At 53.8% G+C, this 17,540-nt stretch overlaps 1 protein-coding gene across 1 annotated transcript; it reads right to left on the bottom strand.

The window, feature by feature from the left end:
* Positions 1-5: 5 nt before the first annotated feature.
* Positions 6-16,970, bottom strand: PLEKHG6 (pleckstrin homology and RhoGEF domain containing G6). Its single transcript, XM_047867518.1, has 16 exons — positions 16,820-16,970; positions 15,138-15,343; positions 13,662-13,817; positions 12,939-13,103; positions 12,491-12,586; positions 12,150-12,200; positions 11,642-11,791; positions 10,352-10,462; positions 10,048-10,197; positions 9,699-9,836; positions 9,281-9,400; positions 8,788-8,920; positions 8,552-8,667; positions 1,895-2,040; positions 554-1,249; positions 6-356 (listed from the first exon to the last, which is right to left on the bottom strand). The coding sequence occupies exons 2-16, from the start codon at positions 15,273-15,275 to the stop codon at positions 347-349; spliced, it is 2,376 nt and encodes a 791-aa protein (XP_047723474.1). The 5' UTR covers positions 15,276-15,343; positions 16,820-16,970; the 3' UTR covers positions 6-346.
* Between the last annotated feature and the right edge of the window lie 570 nt (positions 16,971-17,540).

The raw sequence follows: 17,540 nt of genomic DNA, 5'->3' as shown, positions 1-17,540 counted from the left end.
CTGAGCTTGGGCCAGGTACCCCACCACCATGATACCAGCCGACAAAAGCAGCCTGTGCTCACTCTCTGACCCCTTCCTCATCAGGTTCTCTTTCTTCCCACCCTTATCTAGTAATGACCAGGCGGTCATTTTTATGTACAACTTTATGTGGGGCTCTGGTATGTCTATGGTACAAAAATGTACAGCACTTGATCCCAAAGCCCTCAGAGCAGGAAGGGCATGGTGCCGGGCCAGGCTTCTTATTGGGAAGTGTGGTCCTTGAGGTAGAGTCCAGGGGTGGGGTGGTGACCAGCACTCGTGGGGAGAGATTTCCTCCGGGGGAAATGCCAAAGGTCCTGAGTGTTCCTCACACCTCTCTGAAAAGAAAGGAGGTGGGTGTTAGGCAAAGTCAGATGTGGGGTGAAGAGTGAGGCTAAGTACCCTTCCTTGCCATGGCCCCTGCTCCGGTATTGCCCTCCTTCTATACTCTGTCCCCACTGACATCTTTGGTACCCCTCTCACTCCATACTGGCTTCTCCACCCCCTCCCAGGCCACCTTCCCTTCAGCACTTACGATGTGGACAGGGGGGTGTCCAGCTGAATGATGTGGGGCCCACGCATTCTCCGCAGTTGGACCCGGGTCAGCTTCTGAGGCCTGTTGTTCCTCCGAGGCTCGGGGATGCCCTCAATTCTCTGGCTGGCCAGTTCTTCCCGGATCTCTCTGAGCATGTCCTCAGCCCGGAGAGGGCGAGGGGAGGGGGTGCAGTCAGGTCTCAGGAAGAGGGGCCCTTCTTCTTCATCCCCTGAGGACTCCCAGGGGCTTTCCCCAGCAGAGTCAGTGTGGGTTGGGGATGGGGGGAGCTGTCTCCGAAGTCGGGCCCTATGCAGCGTTTCTGCTACCACATTCCCATCTACTGAGGTCACGTCTTCTTCTTCAGACCAGGTTGGTGGATCTCGCCTGGGAAGGCTGCTTCCTCTTCGGATACTTTCCCCTGGCAGTTCAGGGGCGCTTTGGCGTTGGGGGGCTTGGGGGTTGGGAGGTTGAGGGCGCAAAGGAACATCTCGGAGGTCCAGGGTGGAGAAGGTGAGACGAGGGTCACGCCGAAGGGCCTGTGGGCGTAGACGGCTCACAGAATGGGGCCCCTTGGGGGAGCCTGGGATCAGGGTCCCATAGCCAGAGTCTGAAGTATCATCTGGTACCAACAGAGGCTCTTCATCCACGTCTTCTGTCACCACCAGCTGGGGGATGACGGTTGAGAACTCTGGAGTCCTACAATTTATAGGAAGAGTAAATGGTCAGAGTCGGGTGCTGAGGGGTCAAGTTCAAGTCCAGGAATTTTCCCTTGATCTTCCTATCCAGAAACATCCCCTCCTCCAAATTTACTTCGGTACCACCTTTACACTGCATGATTATTTTCTCATCTTGCTGGCTAGACTGTAAGCTCCTCTAAGGTATTTTAGCCACAGCACCTGGCTCAGGACCTTGTACCAAGCAGGTGCTCAGCTATCTGCTGAAGGGTTCCTGAACTCCCCTGAGGCAATCACCCAGTGATGGATCTTTCTTCTCCTTAACCATGCTGCTGAACAGATGTGTTCCTGTGAACGAACCTCTCGCCCTCTCTGGATCCTTGCAGCTGCGACATTCTGCAAATCCCATACTGGCTCTCACTCTCCATCCCTGGCCTGGGGAGCCTCCTCCTCTCAAGGAGCTTGCGTCTCTTGTGTCTGTTTCTGTCACCCTGGAAACTGTTGACTAGTGCCAACCTGCTCCACTCTAACCCGTAGCCTGGGTTCCTCTATTTCCAATGTCCCCAGAAGCTGTGTTGCCACTTCTCTGCTGTGTGGGTTCCTCTCCCCTCTCTCCCTGCCTGCAGTCCCCCTACTTTGAGAGACTTGTGGTCCCTGTGGGTCTTACCTCCCTTCTGCACTGCTCTGAGAGTCCTCCGGGGAAGGTGAGGAGGGCCTGGTGTGTGGGGCCTCCCGGTCCTGGTTCCGATAGAGAGCTAGGAGCTCCCTCTTCTGTTGGACATACTCCTCTGTCTTCAGCTTTTGCAGGGTGATCTGGGGTGGGCATACTTTCATTAAGAGCTCTCATTTATTGAGACTTGCTGTACGTCACCCATGTGCTAAGTGCTTTACATACATATTATTTCATTTAATCTTCACAGATTATGACTATATTATGAAGGCTATGAGGCAGATATTATTTGTTACTCTTACTTTACTAGGGAAAAATGGAGACTCGGGATAAGTAACTGCCAAGGTCATGGGGCAAAAGAGAGTGGGATGGCGCCAGGAATTGAACCCTCCAACTGGCTCTGGGGGTGGGTGAGGTGTACAGAAGACCCCCTTTCCTGCTTGTGCGGTTCTTCCTGCTTCTTATGCCCCCTTGTTAAGCCCTCTATCCAATCTCTTCCCTCCTTCAGGGAGCCCTCCCTGATATATGGTGATGGTGGTATAAGTGTTCAAAATGGTGGTGGGCCCTCAAATTACTCCTTCTCCTGCTGCCAGGGTGGCAGGGTCAGGCTTTGTCCTCTGCTGTCCTTCAGAGATGAAAGCAAGACCGTCCCAAGAGGAATGGAGGAGGATACACTGTATTTTCTGTCTTCTTCCCTCAAAGTTTTCACACAGGTGCCCTCAGAACAAAATAGTGACATCTGAGAAGCACCTTACAGGGCACCTCCACATGCATGTGATCATTTGATACACACCATCACCCTGTAGGTTGGAAAGCATGGATATTAGCCCATTTTACAGATGAGAAAACAAGACTTAGAGAGACAAAGGGACTTGCTCAAGTCCCATGAGAAGAGAAGCAGAACTGGGACTGGGCCTTCTCTTTGAGTCCTGGTTCAGGAACTACATTGACTTTCAAGGGCAGCCTTAAAGGGCAGAGTTGCTAAAGGACATTTGCTTGGGGAGGGGGAGGGAAGGCAGCAGAGCCCACAGACAGGTTGAAGGCACAGGCTGGGCAAAGGGAGGTCCTGGTGGCAGCTGCGGGCAGTGCTGGTATCAGTACTCACTGGTATGGCCATATCATTGTTAAAATATTGGAGTACTTCCATGCTGGTAAACAAAGGGCTGCTGTCCAAGCCTCCTGCCTCCTTTCCCTAGGACTGGTAACCCCATCCTTCAAGATCCAGTGATAACATGTGGCACAGCAGGGGACCTCTAGCACACTCCCAAGCTCCCAAGATGCTCCACTCTAATTGGATGATGGCCATGCCATACTGGTGGTTAAATATTTTGATTATCTCTCCAGCTTAGGTATCTGAACCAGCAACTCTTGGACACCTGGACCTTCCCAAAGCCTCTCCAGAAACACGGGGGTAGCTGGGTCAGGACAATAGACATGTTGGAGAAATGGATGAACAGGGATAGGAAAATGACATCAGGTTTATATTGCAAGTTTCCTTTCTCTGGCTCTCCAGTCCCTCAGTCCTGTGAGTGACAAAGCAGTGCAAAGATTCTTAGCAGTCTCATAAGACTAGTCAGTTGGTCAAAGCAAGGGATGATGGTACCTGGGTGCAGAGAACCAGCACACCAGGGCCAGGTCCTGTGACCTCCTCCCTCATCTCCAATGTGGGACGGAACAAGAAGCAAGGATGCTGGGTGGGGTTGTTCTTGGGGCCAGGGTGGAGTGGAGCAGCCTGCTTGTTGGGCTGAGATGACCTGCCCTTGGCTCCACATGACCCAAGTTCAATGGAGTGTTTGGGAAGTCCAGGATAGGATGGTGTGGGGAAGGAAAGAACTGGGAGGAAGGGGTGGGGTTTGTAAGGAACATCTAATACAAGTATCTCCACTAAACGTGCCTCTGGCAGTTGCCCTTGGCCCAACCCTAGGAAAAAGCAGGGAGGGAGGGGACCTGAGGCATCAGGGAATGGGGCTGTTTGAGGTCCCCCCCAGACACCCCAAAGCTTCTCCAGCAACCCTGGGAGGATCTTCTCAGCTTGGGTAAGAGGAGAATCAAGTTGGGAAGGGAAGAGGAAATCGGTGCTTGAGCCAAAATGTGGCTCCTCTACAAAGCTGAGAAGAGGAAGGGAGGGCTCCCCCAGCATGATTCTTCTTTCTTTGCCCTGGTGGAAGACATAAGCTTTGAGAGGAAACACCTCTTCTCCCCACTGCCTCTGGGGTTGCTCCTAGATTCATCTGCTCCTCCCAAAGTTCCCCAAGTGGACTAACACAGATCTCTCAAAGTGCCCACGAACTCTGAGCAGCTGTGAGGCCTTTCCCTAGTCAGCACCTAGCCCCGCCCAGGCGCCACTGACCACCTCCTTCTTCTAATGATAATTACAAACATTTATGGAGCGCCCATTAAGTGCTGGGCCTCATGCCAAGCAGCAACAATAATTGTCCCATCTCTCCTGCATGATTGTGCCCACTATCACTGCAATTCCCCAGATGGGGACTGGGCTTGGAGAGATGACATAACCCCTGCAAGAACACAGATAACAGGTGAGAGCTGGGCTCTGGCTATTACCTGAGCAGCCTGCTTCAGCCTCCTGCCATTCATTTTTTGACCTCTGTCTCTGACAGCTTTTTCTGTTCCTGTCACTGGTTCCTTTTTCCTCTTCCCAGTCCCTAATCATGGGCATTTCCCAGGATTTAGTCTGTCTTCCCTAGAGAAGCTAATTTTTTTTTTTTCCCTAAAAGTTTAAGCTGCCCTGGCTAGAGCTGCAGGGAATAAATCTACATTTACATTTCTGTGAGGGGGAGAAAGCAACAGTCCCACCCTTGGGTGGTTGCTCTATCAAGGGAACCAATAGATATTCCACTGCCTTTATCAGTTTACAAAGGCTGATGGCAATAGAGAGCAGTTTCTTTAAGAATTCAGTGTGAAACAATAGCAGGACAAACTAATTTCAGTTTCAGTGTTCTTTGTTTTGCTAAGGGAGGCCAGGGAGCTTGTGCACTGCTTAGTTATGTATCAGAAGTGACCTCCTTTCCTCTGTTAGCCAGGAGTGAGACTGCCCGAGGTAAATTAGTTTGAATAAAATCCCAATAGTTTGTAGTGGTCCCTTGGGGGTTCTAAAGGGAGGCAGGAGGGGGGTGTCATTTTGGGACTGAGAACCAAAGGAAGAAGACAGAATTCTGACAGTGGGGTGGTGAAGGAAAGGGCCTCCTGTGAGGGCCCCCCACCTGGTGCCTTGAGGAGCCCTGTGGCTTGTTTTAGGTATTCAAGGAAGTGGCAGTCCTACAGGGTTGTAAGACACAAGATCTTGAGGTTCCGTCTTTAATTCTTATTTCATGCCTTTTTTTTAATGGCAAAATCCGCATATTTATTTTCTATTCTCCTAATTCATGGTTTTTAATACACTATTTAAACAGAGACTAAGTTCTGGATTTTCTTTTCTTAAATAAGCTCTCCACATTATGATATGATAGTATAGATAAGATTTCAGGAAGAATGCTTAAAATTATTTAAAGAGCAAGACTATTTTCACACATTTTCAAAAGTTCCAGAAGCCTTAATTACCTAATGTGCCAAGGACAAATCATTACTATCTATTCATTAAAGCAAGCCCTATGAGAACCACTAATTTGATTTTAACTGTAAAAATAATGAGGTTGCATTCTTTAGAAACAGTCTACATTAAGATTTCTTGCTTTGTTCAAAATGCCCTTTTTTTTGGTAATTGAAGTATAATTGACATAACATTATATTACCTTCAGGTGTGCAGTGTAATGATTCAACATTTGTATAATGAAATAATCACCTTGGTAAGTCTAGTTAACATCTGTCACCATACGTTTCACAAAAAAATTTTTTTTCTCTTGTGTTAACTAACAACTTTTAGGATCTCTCTTAGCAACTTTCATAGTTCATCCTTTGTCCCCACCTGAACCCCAGGGCTGTATTCTACACTTCCCAGAGTCCCTAAGGTATGTCCACTTGCCTAGCCCCCACCACATCACTTTCAAAGTTCTTCTGTTTAAAAGTTACTACTGCTCTAGACCCACCGCTCCCAGGAAGCAACAACCAACCCAACAGTTTTCTCTCTTTGTATTGATTTCATTTCACACAGAGGGGGCTGCCAAAGCTGTCTTTCAAAGGGGAAATCATCCTTTGTCCTCCCTAATCTGTGACCTGCATTCGGGTGCATTTACCTAGAGCTGGTAGCATGCTGCCTTGCTTAATCAGAATGACTTCTTGGGGCGCCTGGGTGGCTCAACTGGTTAAGTGTCCAACTTCGGCTCAGGTCATGATCTCACGGTTGGTGAGTTTGAGCCCTGCCATCAGGCTCTGTGCTGACAGCTCCGAGCCTGGAGCCTGCTTCGGATTCTGTGTCTCCTTCTCTCTCTGCCCCTCCCCCGCTTGTGCTCTCTCATTGTCTATCAAAAATAAATAAAAATGTAAAAAAAAATATTTAAAAAAATAATGATTTTTTGGGCTCCTCTCTATGAGGCAAAGACTGCCATTTTTTATGTCCATTTTGCAGGTGAAGAAATGGAAACTCAGCAGACCACAAAACTCACCTAAGGTCACCCAGCTAGGAAGAGGTAGAACTGGTGTCTGAACCTGGAGTTTCTTGCATTCAATATAGGTTTTTATTTATTTTTATTTTTTTATTTTTAATTTTTTTTAACGTTTATTTATTTTTGAGACAGAGACAGAGCATGAACAGGGGAGGGGCAGAGAGAGAGGGAGACACAGAATCTGAAGCAGGCTCCAGGCTCTGAGCCATCAGCCCAGAGCCTGACACGGGGCTCGAACTCACGGACCGCGAGATCGTGACCTGAGCTGAAGTCGGATGCTTAACCGACTGAGCCACCCAGGCGCCCCTCAATATAGGTTTTTAATCACAGTCTCCCCAAGGCTTCTCTTCCTTCTCTAGCTCCTTTCTCTAACCTGCCCCCCTCCAACTTTTCCCCCTTTTTTGCAACATGTCCCTAAGAATATGACACTAAACCTCAATATTTCACACTCAAACTAGTACAGTAAATCTCCTGCCACCAATCTCTCTTGCCTCCAGCCCACCTATCACACTGCCAGCTATCAATTCAAGATGAACACACTGATTTCACCGTGGCATTCCCTTGCTCAAGAATCTATGGTGGCTCTCTCTTGTCAACCGAATTCAATTCAACCTTGTCCCGTCTGTCCTCTTCTGTAGCTTTTGGGGTCCTGTAAAACCTGGCCTCTCCTCACTTGTTCACATAAACCCTTGGCTCAGACTTAGACAGATGTGGTCACTGTCCCCAAAATAATCCAACCCAGTTGCTCCCTTGATTCTTTTGTTCCTGGTCTTCCCTATCCTTAAAAGGCCAATTCAAATCTTTACTTTTTGGCCATTCTGCTCCTATGGTGGGTTGAATAGAGGCTCCAGAAAGATATGTCTAGGTCCTCACCCCCAGAACCTGTAAATGTGACCTTACTTGGAAGAGGGGTCTTTGGAGATGTGTAAAGATCTTCAGTTAAGAATCTCAAGATGAGATTATCCTGGATTTAGGGTGTCTGTATAAGAGACAGGAAAGGGAGATTTGTACACAGAGACAGAGAGGAAGGCCACATGAAGACAGAGGCAGAGACTGGAGTGAGGCAGTCATGAGCTAAGGAACACCAGAAGCTACCAGAAGCTGGAAGAGGCGACCAACATCTGGCCTCCAGAACGGTGAGACAACGTTTCTGTTGCTTTAAGCCATTAAGTTTATGGTAACTAGTACAGCTCCATTTGGATCTTTTGAATTCCTCTAGCTTTTATCACATGAATCTGCCCTGTTAAACACCTTCTCTCGATCCTTGTCATTGATAGGACAAAGTTCAAGTTCCTTAGCATAGCACCCAGTAGTAGACATGAGCTGGTAGTACCTACCCCCTGGCCTGTCTGCCACTATGCCTGCTCTGTCCTGGTAATATCAGCTATGAGGCCAGTGGTTTTCTCAACACACACACAGTTTCATGTTTCCCACATTTGCACAATCTGCTTCTCCATCTGGAATAACTTTCCTTCCCATCCTTGTTCTCCTCACAAACTCCTAGATATCCCTCCAAACAGGGCTCAGACAATAGCCTCTCTGCGAAAGTATCTCAGCAGACCTCCCTCTGCAATGTCCCCTTTCCCAACCAACACACCAGACAGAATGAATTACTCCCTTCTTGGTCATAGTTCCATTCTGTGTTTTCTATTATCTGTACACTAATATAATTTGTACCCTAATGGAACATAGTTCCATTCTATGTTTCTATTATTTGTACACTAATTTGTCCAGCTAGGCTGCAGTGCATATTCCGGGGGGGGGGGGGGGGAGTGGTGTTTTATTCTTTTCTGATTCCCTAGCACCCAGCAAGTGCTCCATTAATGTTGAACGGAAGATGAAGTTCAGAAGATCATGGTTTCAGGGTACAAAAGCCTTTAGGGGACGCTGTCTTGGGCTCTCCCAGTGACTGGCACAGTAGCTGGCCAAAGGCTTTCTCTCATGCTCTTGTCAAGGCTGTGTCTCCCTCCTGAGGGCCCAAACCAGACTGAACCTGCATCCACCTCAGCCTCTTTCTCTTCCTCCCTCCCTCTTGTGCTCCCTTTTCTGACCTCCGAGGGCCCCTCCCCGCTCTCTACTCCTGGCTTTCACATACCTGGGCCTTCTGGGTCTTCTCTAGCCACCGGGCACGGTCTGCAGCATTGGGACAGTGCACAACGAGGGCACTGGAGACGCACTGGAATTCAGTGAGATGGATCACCAGGAAGCTGTCTGGGTAGAGGAGGTGAAGGTCTGCTCAAGGGCTAGACCATATGTGATCCCCATCCTGACTGCTCCTTCCCCTTGCCAAGAGGAAAGGAGAAGGAAAGTGTCCCCTCAGGAGAGACATACTAGGGTCTCGGAGTGGTCGGCACACAAGCTTCTCCAGCATGAGTGGGGGACGGATAACCTTGGCTTTGTCTGCCTTGCGTTGGGGCTTGGTCACCAGCAGCACATCAGAGAAGAGGAACAGGTGCACATCCAGCTGGGAGGCAGGTGTCAGAGAGAGACAAGGGTCAGCTGGAGCAGGGGAAGGGTGGCACATGGACTGGGGCTCCTGCATGGTGTGCGTGCATGGGTGCACATGTGCACAAGGGACAGAACCGTGGAACACTAGAGCTGGAAGGGGTGTCACTTTGGTCCCATCTCTTGTCTTACAGGCTGATTCAGGGGCGTACAGACAATCAGAGCTGAGCCACAGCACGTCCCCTTCTCAACACACACAGACACACAAACATCTCTTTGCCCAATTCCAGCTTTTCTGACTCTTATCCTGTGTCCTGGCACCCCTCCCTTCTCTTCAGTCTACCGGCCGTCTTCTCCGGTCTTCCCCGTAGCCCCTCACCTTCCCTTCTCGCCCCTCCTTCACTCGCACGGGTCCCTCCAGCAGCAGCTGCCTGGTGTGCTCGGGAGCGACCCCCAGCATGGGCGACATCAGGTCCAGGGTGCAGAATGGACGCAGGTTCTGAGGGACACAGCGCGGAGAGGATCACTGCCTCCCCCTCCCCCTCCCAGCCACCATGGGTCTTTGTTCTATCACCAGCACCTTCTCTCCTCATCCTCGCCTTCTTGGAGGGAGAGGAAGCAGCCAGTAATTCCTTTTCACTCTTTAGAACTCTGACCCTCAGCCCCTCCTCATGGCGAAGGAATGGTGGGCATGGGCCCTCTGTGCCACCTCTGCCCCTTAGCCTCCAGGCCTCTGCTTCATCTTCTTTCCCAGGGACCTTGTTTTTCTGAGCCCCCTTCCCCCTGCCCTCCCTCACCTTCTCCACCTCCTCACTGGATGGCTCCAGCACTTCGTAGGGCCCAATGCGTTGGGCTGCAGCCACCAAGCTCTCCTGCTCTTCCCCTTGGCGCACCTGTTTATTGACGTATCGCAGGAATGACTCCACAGCGGCAATCTAGGTGACGGGCGGGGTGTGGAAGAAGGAACAGCTCACCTCCTTACCCCGTACATCTCACCCCACCAATGACAACCCAGGCGGCTGGTTGGTGCCACACTGGCATGTACGTATGAGGAAAGAGACCCTTAAGAGCCTTAAGAGTTCCTGGAAATCAGTTCCCACACACCAGCCCCCAGCGCCCAAGGCACGGCCCTGCCACGCCACATACCATGGCGCTCAGGCCCTCCCGGGCACGTGCCTCAGGGCTCCTCTTAAGCACAGCCTGGAGCAGCAGCGGGTACTTGGTGATGCGCTGGTGGGGCTTGATGAGTAGGTCGCCCAGCATCTGCCTCCCCGAGCGCTTGTGCTTCTCACACCACTGCCAGCAGAGGAGGGCAGGGGGTCAGGAGTCTGAAGGCCCCTTGCCGCCCCATTCTATCGCCGGACTCAGCTTTGGACCCAGCTGGAGATGCCGGATGATCTGGTTGTTTCAGGTCCACCCCAGCCCCCTTCCCAGGCGCCCTCTCTCCCACCTGCACAAAGGAATGGAAGAGAGGATTGTTGTCTTGCTGTTCCTGGGCGTAAGCCATGGTCTGCTTCACTTGCAGGCAGTATTGGACATAGGGCTGGAACCGCTGGCTGAACTGAGGGGACAGATACGGGCAGGCAGGGGGAAGAAGGTCATGAAATACAGGCTCCAGCTGCAGAACACAGGGAGCACGGAGGAGAGAGCCTCCCACCGACCCTTAGTCCAGTTGGTGCCAATCCCTACCCTCCATGACGCTCTCCCCCGTGACTGCCAGCCCCTCCCTCTGGGTTCCAGGGAGAAACTGAGATCCCAGGAGGCTGACCCATGGCCACTCTCTGAGCTCCCATGCACAGCCCCTGCTGTACCCTGCTTCTCTGGACGGACTCTCCTGTCATCAATAATTCAGCTGGAATGTTTTCAGGACACAGCAGGTCTCGTTTCACACAGAAGTGGGTAGTGACCTGAGGCTTGCCCAGAAGCCCTATTCCTATGGAAGGGGGTACCAATGGCTCCCAGGAGACTGTCTCCCCACCTCTGTCCCCTATTCTGGCTCTGCAAGGCCCGCATTTTCTTGATTGGGTAACACCATGGAAGAAAGTCTGACCCCAGGCCCCTTGCTTTCTTTCTTTCTTTTTTTTAAATTTTTTAAATGTTTTATTTATTCTTGAAAGAAAGAGAGACAGAGCATGAGTGAGGGAGGGGCACAGCAAGAGAAGAACACAGAATCTGAAAAAGACTCCAGGCTCTGAGCTGTCAGCACAGAGCCCGACACGGGGCTCAAACTCACAAGCTGTGAGATCATGACCTGAGCCAAAGTCGGACACTCAACCGACTGAGCCACCCAGGCACCCCAAGGCTCTTGCTTTCTTATTACATTTCTCCATGCTCTGGGTGCCCTGTGGCCTTTTATACCCACCCCACCCCACCCCCCACCCCCAGCCAGTTGCCCAGGGGATGCCTTGCTTCGGCCCCATTCTTCTCGCAGCTGTTTGTCAGAGGCTTTCTGGCCAAGAAGTAAGATTGTATAGTTAAGAGATTCAGTGGAACCCTTCTCTGAGATAGCTGCATTTCATTTCAAAAGAGTCACCAAAAGACCAAAGAACTTTTGGGACAGAGGTCGTGTCGGTGGAATGAAGGGCAGGAGGTGAGGTGATATTCTGGGGGTGGGGGCGTGCCCTCAGACTCCCCCAACTCCCAGAAGGGTTTGAGTGGCACAGGCTGATCCTGCAGACAGGATCTCTCTGGGCTCTCCCAGGCCCGCCCCAGCCACACGTGGCCCTTCGCCATGCCTCACCGTCAAGAAGCCGTCTTGTAGACTGACAGGGTCCAGAGGCTGGCCTGAGGCTCGAGCCTCCCCCAGGGTGGGCCCCAGCACCTCCTCCCAAAATCTCTTGTGGACTCGAATCAGGCTGGGGACATTTCCAAACAGGGTCTCAGCTGATACCTGGAGGAGGGAGCAGAGCTTAGCCACAAGCCTTGGCAGGTCACTGTCAGGCAGCACTGGCCGTGGACAGGCAAGGAACCATAAGCTTGGATGAAACTTGCAGGGGAGCTGAGAGATGGAAGGGGCTGGAGCTTTCCCTTCTATTTCTCTGGCACATTGGCGCAGCTGTGCTGAGCACTGGAAAAGAGCAGAGGCCAGCCTGCTTGGGGTCGAGAGCAGGAAGGGGACCAGGGAGGGCAGGGGGTGTCCTAGAAAACAGAGAATTTGGACAGCAGCCCGTGGGGCTCTCTGCAAGCCCACTCCCACTCTGCGGGCTCAGGGCTTGGGGTGTGGAGGGTCCTCCAGAGTACCCACTCACCTCGGTCAGGAGCCCCACTCGCTGCAAGTTCAGCAGGCCGGCAGCCAGGAGCTGGATGCAGGGAAAGATGAGGGTCTCAGCACCTGACCTCTACCTTTGGGACCCCAGCCTAGTCCTCTGAAGTGTCTCTACCTCCAGATTTACCACTGCTAACCTTCTTCCTAAGATCCCGGGGAGGTCTCCAATGGGGGGGATCTCTCAGCTGCCTGTCCCCCACCCCTACCTTCCTCCCACCCCCTGCCATGGTCCTCCCTTCTTGGCCTGGGGGAATGGGGGACAATGCAAGGGAGATGGGTAAGTGGCTGAGGTGGGGGCCTGGGCTGGAGCTGGGGGCAGCTCACGTCGGTCATGATTTTGAGCTTCCGCACATAGATCAGCTCGGTGGTCAGCAGCTCCCACAGTGCTTCCTGTTGGTGGCAAAGCTCCCGGCTCATCTCCTGGGGTAGGGACAGTGCTGGCTCAGTTGGGGGAATAATGACAAGAACAGCAGCTGTCATCTGTTCAATGCTACTAGATCTACTTCATAGATGACCTTTTAATCCTCAAGTGTGTAGATGATGTTATCCCCATTTGACAGATGAACCAACTGAGGCTCAGAGAGGTTTACAGTCTTGAGCAAGGTCTCACTAGTCAGTGGCAGAACTAGGAGTTAAACCCAGAACGAGATGTCTCCAAATGCTTTCCCCATGTGATCCCACTTCCCAAGGCCTTTCTCTCTTCCAGGGCAGAGGGGAGGTATATGTGTGCGTCTGTGACACCACAGGGACCGACACTGTGTTCCAGGCCTACCTTGTGCCCAGGCACCAGCTCCTTCCAGGACTTCTCAATGACCAGGCCACTGTCAGTGCCCTCTCCTATCTCCCAGTGCTGACGGTCCTCAGGGGGCAGGCGGGGCATCCCAAACATGCTGAATGTATGCAGCCTCATCTCCAGTTGTTGGGCCTTGGGGACTTCCTGGGAGAGCCAAGAAGGGGACCAGTCCTGGCCATGTCCTGTGCACCCAGACCCCTGGTCTGGGGAGGGCTGCATGTGCGTGTGTGTGTGTGCATGTGTGTGTGTGTCTGAGAATGGGAGGTGGCAAGCAGCACTGTCTGTGAGTGGGGACACGGAGGCCTGGGGGACAGGGGTTGACCCCGGCTGGGATTACAGGCGAAAGGGCATCACTGAAACACGGATGGAGACGTACCTTGGTCTCCAGAAAGGTGCCTGACAGAGGAGTCTGACCTAGGCTCTCTGACCAGAAAGATACTTTGTAGGGCCCTTCTGAGGCAGAACCCTTTAGAGGGACCTTTGGGCGGAGACCAGACAGGACTAAGGAACCCGTGGTCTCAGGCAACATTTTGACATTTGCCTCTAAAATGAACATTTTTATGAGGCAGCATGGTTTGGAGATGCATCCTTGAGAGGGTCTCTAGACAGAACCAGATCCAGCTTCTTGGAGGAGCTGACCATCTGCGGAGGACCCCATGGCTTGGCTATGAGCATGGGAATGGGAGAAGAGGGGCCCCTCACCTTGAGTTTGGGGGAGTGTGGTGGGCCAGCCCCCAAATGGCCTCCATGCCTCTTCTCATGCTCTGGCTCTCGCAACTTCAGGGGAGACAGGCCTCGGACCTGGCCGGAACCCTTGGCAAAGGGGACGTAGTCTTGGAAGCGTCGGCGACTGGGATCCTGGAGGAGGAGGAGTAGGGTAAGTTCTTAGAGGGGCCTCCCTTTTCCCAGAAGTCCCAGAGTGGTAGTGGGGGCTTGACTCCAGACGGTGTCCCTCACCGCTGCAGGCAGGGCGGGCTCACCTCTCCCCTCAAACCATTTTGATGTGAGCCACTCCCGCCCTGAGTCACAGCACCTGCTGCCAGGGAGGCCAAGCGGAGCTGGGCAGGGGCATGCCAGCTTGGCTCCCCTAGTGGGCCCAGGGGCAGAAGTGGGGGGCCTGCTGTAGAGCAGGCGCACAGGCACCTACACGCCTGGGCTCTGGTGTGTGTGTCCCCCAGCATCTGCCCACTCACAGGCGTGCTTCCTGTACCATGGGCTTGCATTGCACAGTGCATTCTGGGTCCCTCGCAGCTTTCCTTGCATGTGGGGATGAGGGAGCATGCATGTGCGGCCTCCCCCCACAGGGGCATGCAGCCTGTGTCCTTTCCAGTTGGGAGTGGCTGCCCTTCTACATGAGAGATTGAGACCAAACGCTGGCCACACACACGTCCTCCTCCCCCCGCCCCCCCCCCCCCCCCCCCCCCCCCCCGCCCCGGGGCAGGCCTGGTCACATTCCTTGATCTGCCTGTGGCCTGACTAACACTGCGTACTTCCTAGTCTCCCTTCCTGCCCTCAGCCTGGGAGAGTCCCTAGCCGTCCTCCTTGTCTCCCAGGGCAAAATCCTCTTCCACTAAGACAGGGGATACCCCAGCTGGAAGCAGAACTGTTCTCAAGGTGACGGGGTAGCTTGGAGGCTGAGGGAAACACTGCTTGGCCTCCACACCCCTTTTCTTGGTCAGCATTTGAGGCAGGCCAGGAGGGCGGAGCAGTGGTGAAGCCCAGGCAGGCCTCCGCACCCCTCCCCGCTTGCAGAGTAGGGACATCCAGAACCTTTGCTCTTCCTTCAGTGCTGACTCAGAGGGAGCAGGTCTCAGGGAGCCCACAGGCTCCTCCCAGGTAGAGGCGGGAGTCTGGGAGGTACCAACCCCAAGGGTTGATACATGCCACTCTCCACCACCCCCCACCCCTCACCTCCATGCCTCAGACCTGTCTAACAGCACCTCTTCTGAGGACCTGGCTTCTCCTGGCTCTCTGCCTCACCTGCCGCATCTGCCTGGGATGGGTGTGGAGTCCTGAGAGTCTGGCCCAACCCTGCCCTCCTCTCCCTCACAAGCCAGGAAAGAAGGTAGGGGTGAGGGACAGGAATAGAGCAGCCCAGGAACCTGCAAGATAGACCTGAAAGCCTTGGTATCCTCCCTCTGCCCCACCCAGGTCATTTTGGGGGCAGCCTGGACTCACCAGCACAGGCCCTCCTCGGGGATAGAGACTGCCAGCAGGATTCTGGGTGGTGGCCCGATGCCGGCCCCCATAAGTCTCAATACGGGAGGCCACAAGTCCTTGGAGGGGACCATCATCTGGAAGAGCAAAGGTCTGCATCTTTTCTCTCCTGGGTCACCTCGGAAGGGTCATAGCTTCAATGTCCAGGAGAAAAGGGTCCCCTGAGGCTGCACAGAGAAAATAGAGAAATGGAAGGGCCAGCCTTGATCAGTGGGTGGCTCCAGGTTGGAGACCAAGGGACGGAAGAAGGAAAGATGATGGAGTGGGGGAGGAAGGAACAAGAGCTTGTCACTTATTGTGGGGGCATAACTGCCTGTGACATGGTGGAGTTGAGTAGGACCCCACATGCTGGGTGGAAGCCCCCTTGGAGCTATGCCTCCTTCCTCACGTGTATGCACATTTGGGGTACAGGCTCCCTCGTCTGCCTCAAAGGATGCTTGCAGTCCTGAGTAGCTGGGAGCAAGAGCCATAGGCAGGTCCCCAGGCTTCCTGGATGCCCCCTTCCAGTGGGGGTATTTCTTTTGCACCTAGCCACCCACCCCCAGCCCGGGGAAGAGCTGCAGGGAGAACACGGGGTGGGGGGCACTGGACACTGAACCACCTGCCTACTGTTTTTGTACAGCCCGAAAGCTAAGAATGCTTTTCACGTGTTTGAATGGTCGGGAAGAAAAATCAAAAGAAGAATAATATTCCAGGACACATGAAAAGTGTATAAAACTCAAATCTCAAGGGGCACCTGGGTGGCTCAGTCGGTTAAGCGTCTGACTTCGGCTCAGGTCATGATCTCGCGGTCTGTGAGTTCAAGCCCCGCATCGGGCTCTGTGCTGACAGCTCAGAGCCTGGAGCCTGTTTCAGATTCTGTGTCTCCCTCTCTCTCTGCCCCTCCCCTGCTCATGCTCTGTCTCTCTCTGTCTCAAAAATAAATAAACGTTAAAAAAAATTAAAAAAAACAAAAACAAAACAAAAAAACCCTCAAATCTCAAGGTCCCTAAGTAAAGTTTTAGTGGAACACAGCCATATTTACTCCCTTCCAACTGTCTACCACTGCTTTATTGCTAGTTGTGACAGAGTTCCTATAGGCTTCAAGTCTGACATACTTACTCTCTGGCCCTTTATTCAAAGTTTGCCTACCCCTGACTGGACCCTCCTGGCCACAGACAGGGAGGTGAGGGAAGACAGCTAGCAGGCCGCTGGGCTTACAGACAGAGGCAAGGGGCAAGAGGGTATGTTTGGTGCTCCCCAGCCTCTGGGAACACCTCCAGAGAGCCGAGCCCGGAGCCAGGTCGGGGGGTCCATCACTTCCCCGTAAACCTGGATAGAGGACCTACCCTTTGAGTGGGCAGGGCCTGGAGAGCAGAGGCCTTCTAAGTAGCTGCTTGTGCCCCTCCAGATGGGCCTGAGGCCCCTGCTCAGCTCCGTACTTTTCTCCGGTTTATGAGCAAGGGAGGAAAACGTTCATTGTCCCCCAGGTTCCCTCCTAACAATCATCTCTTCAAGGGCTGCCTGTCTCTCTCTCTCCCTCTTCCTACCCCCGGACCTTTTCGAGCTCTGACGCGGGCTTCCCTTCCCTTCTCGCCCCCGCGCCGCCAGCCTCGGCTCCCCACCCCCCCCCGCCCCCGTCCGTCCGGCTCGCAGCCGCTCACCTGTGCCCGCAGGTGTCCCGGCGCCCGCCGCCCGCGCCGCCAGCCCCCCGCCCGCGGGGCTCCCGGTCGCAGACGGCTGCTCCGGCAATGCCAGCCCCGCAGCCAGGCCTGGGTCTGGGACCGAGCGGCCCGCGGGACCCGGGCAGCACAGGGCCGGGCCGGGAGGGAAGGTGGAGGGAGAGGGGCGGGGACGCGGGCTGGCACCGCCCCCTCACCGCGGGCTCTGGACCGGCTGTGCCGCGAGGGCACCCGTGGGGCCCCGGGGACGGAGGGTGTCGTGCCAGGGACGCAGCCACCTCTCCCCGGGCCAGGAGAGCTCACTGCGCAGCCCCCCCCTCCCCTCCCTCCTTCGCACCCGAACTCACCAGCTACCCCGACTGTGCGCAACTTGGAACCGCGCGCCACCCTCCGGCCCTGCTCTCCCGGCCAGACCCCTGCGAGGCGCCAGAGTAATGAGGCATAAATGCGAGGCTGGGCGTCGCGGCAGGCGGTGGTGAGGGTAAGGACCGAGTGATCTTTGGCGCCCACCTGGCTTTCAGGTGCAGCGAGTGGCCGGCTATCCCCTCCTCCCCCCGCCTTGTCTTCCTCCTTTAACTGGGCAGGGGAGTGGGACTGCCAGTAGAAGGGGTACAGGGGCCCGGGTTCTCTGGCTGAGTCCAAAGTGTGACCCTTATCTCTCACATGCCTGCCCTGGCCATCGGGTCGAAAGCTGTCTCTGGAC

The sequence above is a fragment of the Prionailurus viverrinus genome, chromosome B4, assembly GCF_022837055.1.
Source record: "Prionailurus viverrinus isolate Anna chromosome B4, UM_Priviv_1.0, whole genome shotgun sequence".
Taxonomy (NCBI): domain Eukaryota; kingdom Metazoa; phylum Chordata; class Mammalia; order Carnivora; family Felidae; genus Prionailurus; species Prionailurus viverrinus.
This window is presented reverse-complemented; position numbering and strand designations above follow the sequence as displayed.